The sequence below is a fragment of the Morone saxatilis genome, unplaced genomic scaffold (assembly GCF_004916995.1).
Source record: "Morone saxatilis isolate NCDOM2014 unplaced genomic scaffold, NCSU_SB_2.0 Contig15, whole genome shotgun sequence".
NCBI lineage: Eukaryota > Metazoa > Chordata > Actinopteri > Moronidae > Morone > Morone saxatilis.
In genome coordinates, this window is record NW_023339707.1 from 10580481 (window position 1) to 10583221 (window position 2741).

At 38.9% G+C, this 2741-nt stretch overlaps 1 protein-coding gene across 1 annotated transcript; it reads left to right on the plus strand.

The window, feature by feature from the left end:
• The first annotated feature begins 845 nt into the window (after positions 1-845).
• Positions 846-1971, plus strand: cort (cortistatin). Its single transcript, XM_035657211.1, has 2 exons — positions 846-1149; positions 1524-1971. The coding sequence occupies exons 1-2, from the start codon at positions 1045-1047 to the stop codon at positions 1749-1751; spliced, it is 333 nt and encodes a 110-aa protein (XP_035513104.1). The 5' UTR covers positions 846-1044; the 3' UTR covers positions 1752-1971.
• Positions 1972-2741: the final 770 nt, after the last annotated feature.

The window sequence follows — 2741 nt, forward strand, 5'->3', positions numbered from 1 at the left end:
ACATACATTTTTATTTGACAAGCAGCATTATAGCAGCATTATTTTGGGTCTTTTCCCTAAACTTACAAATTGTTTCAATCTTGAACCAAAGCCCACTGTTTTGTTCTTAATTAATTCAGACTAGCAAATAAAAATCAATTCAATTGAATCTAAGTGCCTAGCTGATGGTTAACGTAACACTTAACCATCAGTGCAAAAAGTGCTTTTCTTTTTTTTTAACAACTATGTTTACTCCACTAGATTGGCAGTGTGTATTTCCTGAAGACACTTCCTCGAGTCATGGTGAGTGTCAGACAGTTCAATTGTAATCTGCAGGTGTCAGAAAGGCACATAGAAGCACTGTGACAGGAATCAGATGTTGACAGAAGTGCAGTGTGAAACACAATAATCAGCGATAAGTCGGCTCGAGGTCCGTTTATATCTCTTTTAGATTTGTTTGATATCATGCAGTCGATGAGTTGTGGAATTGTCTGTCCACCTGCCTGAAGAGGTCTTGTTTGAGTTATCATAACTTGCAATCCATTAGTTAGATGTTGATTTCAGAATCTGGTTTTAACCCAGTGACGTCGTTGTGTGCTGCAGATGTTTCCTCTGGTGAATCACATGAATACAACCACCTCACAATTTGTCAAAAAGGTTAACTGTTGAACGGTTCCATTTGTTCTGTCCTGAACCCTTCATCTCCCCACCTTTTCTACACTCACGTACACACACCCCCCGCCAAACACACGCACACATACACCCTCCGTCATACACCCACCACCCTCCACGTCAGTGGCAGACAGGGGGAGAGGCGTATAAAAGAGTGAGGGACTTTGGAGGTAGAGCAGAAGAATCATCAGTGGTTTCCAAATCTTGTGACCAGCTGCCACCAACTGCGCTGCACTTTTCCACCACTCTCCTCTGGATCTCTGGCTATAGTCTGAGCTGCTCAGACTCACTCTCTCTCTCTCAAACACACACTCACTCACACACTCTTACCTCTGTGAGCCTTCTTCTCCTGTGACTGTAGCTCTGGTCTGTCACCTGCACTCCTGTCACAGCATGCAGCTTCTGGTGGTGTTAGCAGCTCTCATGGGGGTTCTGTTCAGCGTTAGAGCAGCAGCCGTGCTTCCTGTGGAAGATAGGAGCCCCATCCATGTGAACAGGGTGAGGGTGATTTTTATTGTTCATATGTAGTTCATTGCACTTGATTTCAACTGTTATTGAAGGATTTGTCCATTTTTTTGTGGCAAAAATTGCTTGAATAATTTGAATTTGAAAAGAATGACTCAACTTCACATCACAATTGCATGTTAAATCAACTAAAATAATAGGTATTTTTCTAATTTACATTTACAAGAATTTTCAAGAGAAAATGTATTCAGTTTTTAAATCCTCCTGTTAATTCATAGCGTCTAAAATGAAAAAAGTACAAATAAAAATACTTCAGAGTAAGGTTTCTGAAAGATGGTAAATTTACACATTTTCGACAATCTAGTCACTGTAATAATATGTTCTCCTCTCTTCTGATTTTTGGTCAGGAGTTGAGCAAAGAACGCAAGGAGTTGATCCTGAAGCTGGTGTCCGGCTTGTTGGATGGAGCTCTTGACACCAATATGCTGCCGGGGGAAGCGGCACCTGTGGATCTTGAGGAGCCACTGGAGTCTCGTCTGGAGGAGAGGGCTGTCTACAACAGGCTATCGCTGCCTCAGCGTGACCGCAAAGCCCCCTGTAAAAACTTCTTCTGGAAAACTTTCACCTCCTGCTAACAGTGCCCCAAAACCACCCGGCTCTGCCTGCCTACTGTACTCCTTCCCTCCCAGCTCCACATGAACTGTAGTAGACCTCAGCTGTACATATCATCTACACCTGTCAGACATGCAGCATCGATGGACTTCACTGAGACAGTGTGTCTGTTTGAATATTAATTATTTATGTATCTATTGTATGTATTTATGTATGTAACCGTTTCTTTCAGGGTCAATAATAAAGCATGGATATAATATTTGAGATGGTAATCACAGTTAATTGTTTTTGTTCAAGAGAGAAAAGGTGAGATTTTTTCAAAGACGCACAATACCACAATATAAATGCAAAAAAAAGAGTTACATTTCATCCAAAAATAATGCCTGTATTTTCATTGTGGATTGGAACATTTACTAAACTTAAATTATGGAAATACAGTATATTAGCTTAAATATTTTTCTATATCTACTAAAAACCAAGTTGCAGCCCTAAAAGACACACAGAGCGCAGTTCATAATCTCACTTATTCTGCTTTGCATTTGTTGCTGTATAACTGTCTTTCTAGTTTATGGGTAAAGGAAATACTCAAGGGATTGAATAAGAAATATAGCCCCTTTCACAAGATAATATTTAATATTCTAATGAAGAAACGAAAATTAGAAGTGCTGTAATTGGATCCTTAAAATAAACAGCCTGCTACTAATTTATTTATGAAAACTATAAATTCAAAATAATGTTGTGCCTTAATGGCTTACAAATATATATATAAATATATATATATATATATATATATATATAGTAAGATATAAAAAGTAAATAAATCAGATGCTTTCCACATATTCACCCAGTGCTGTCGGCAGTACATGTAGCCTGAAAGGTGGAAACCCTGTTGTACAATTAAACAGTGAAAACAATGACAGGTCTAAAGATAAAAGGTGCGTAGTGCTGATATCAATTTGACCTCAGTGTTTAATAGTGAAAGGACAGACGAGATTGTTGCTGCATGTTGAGAC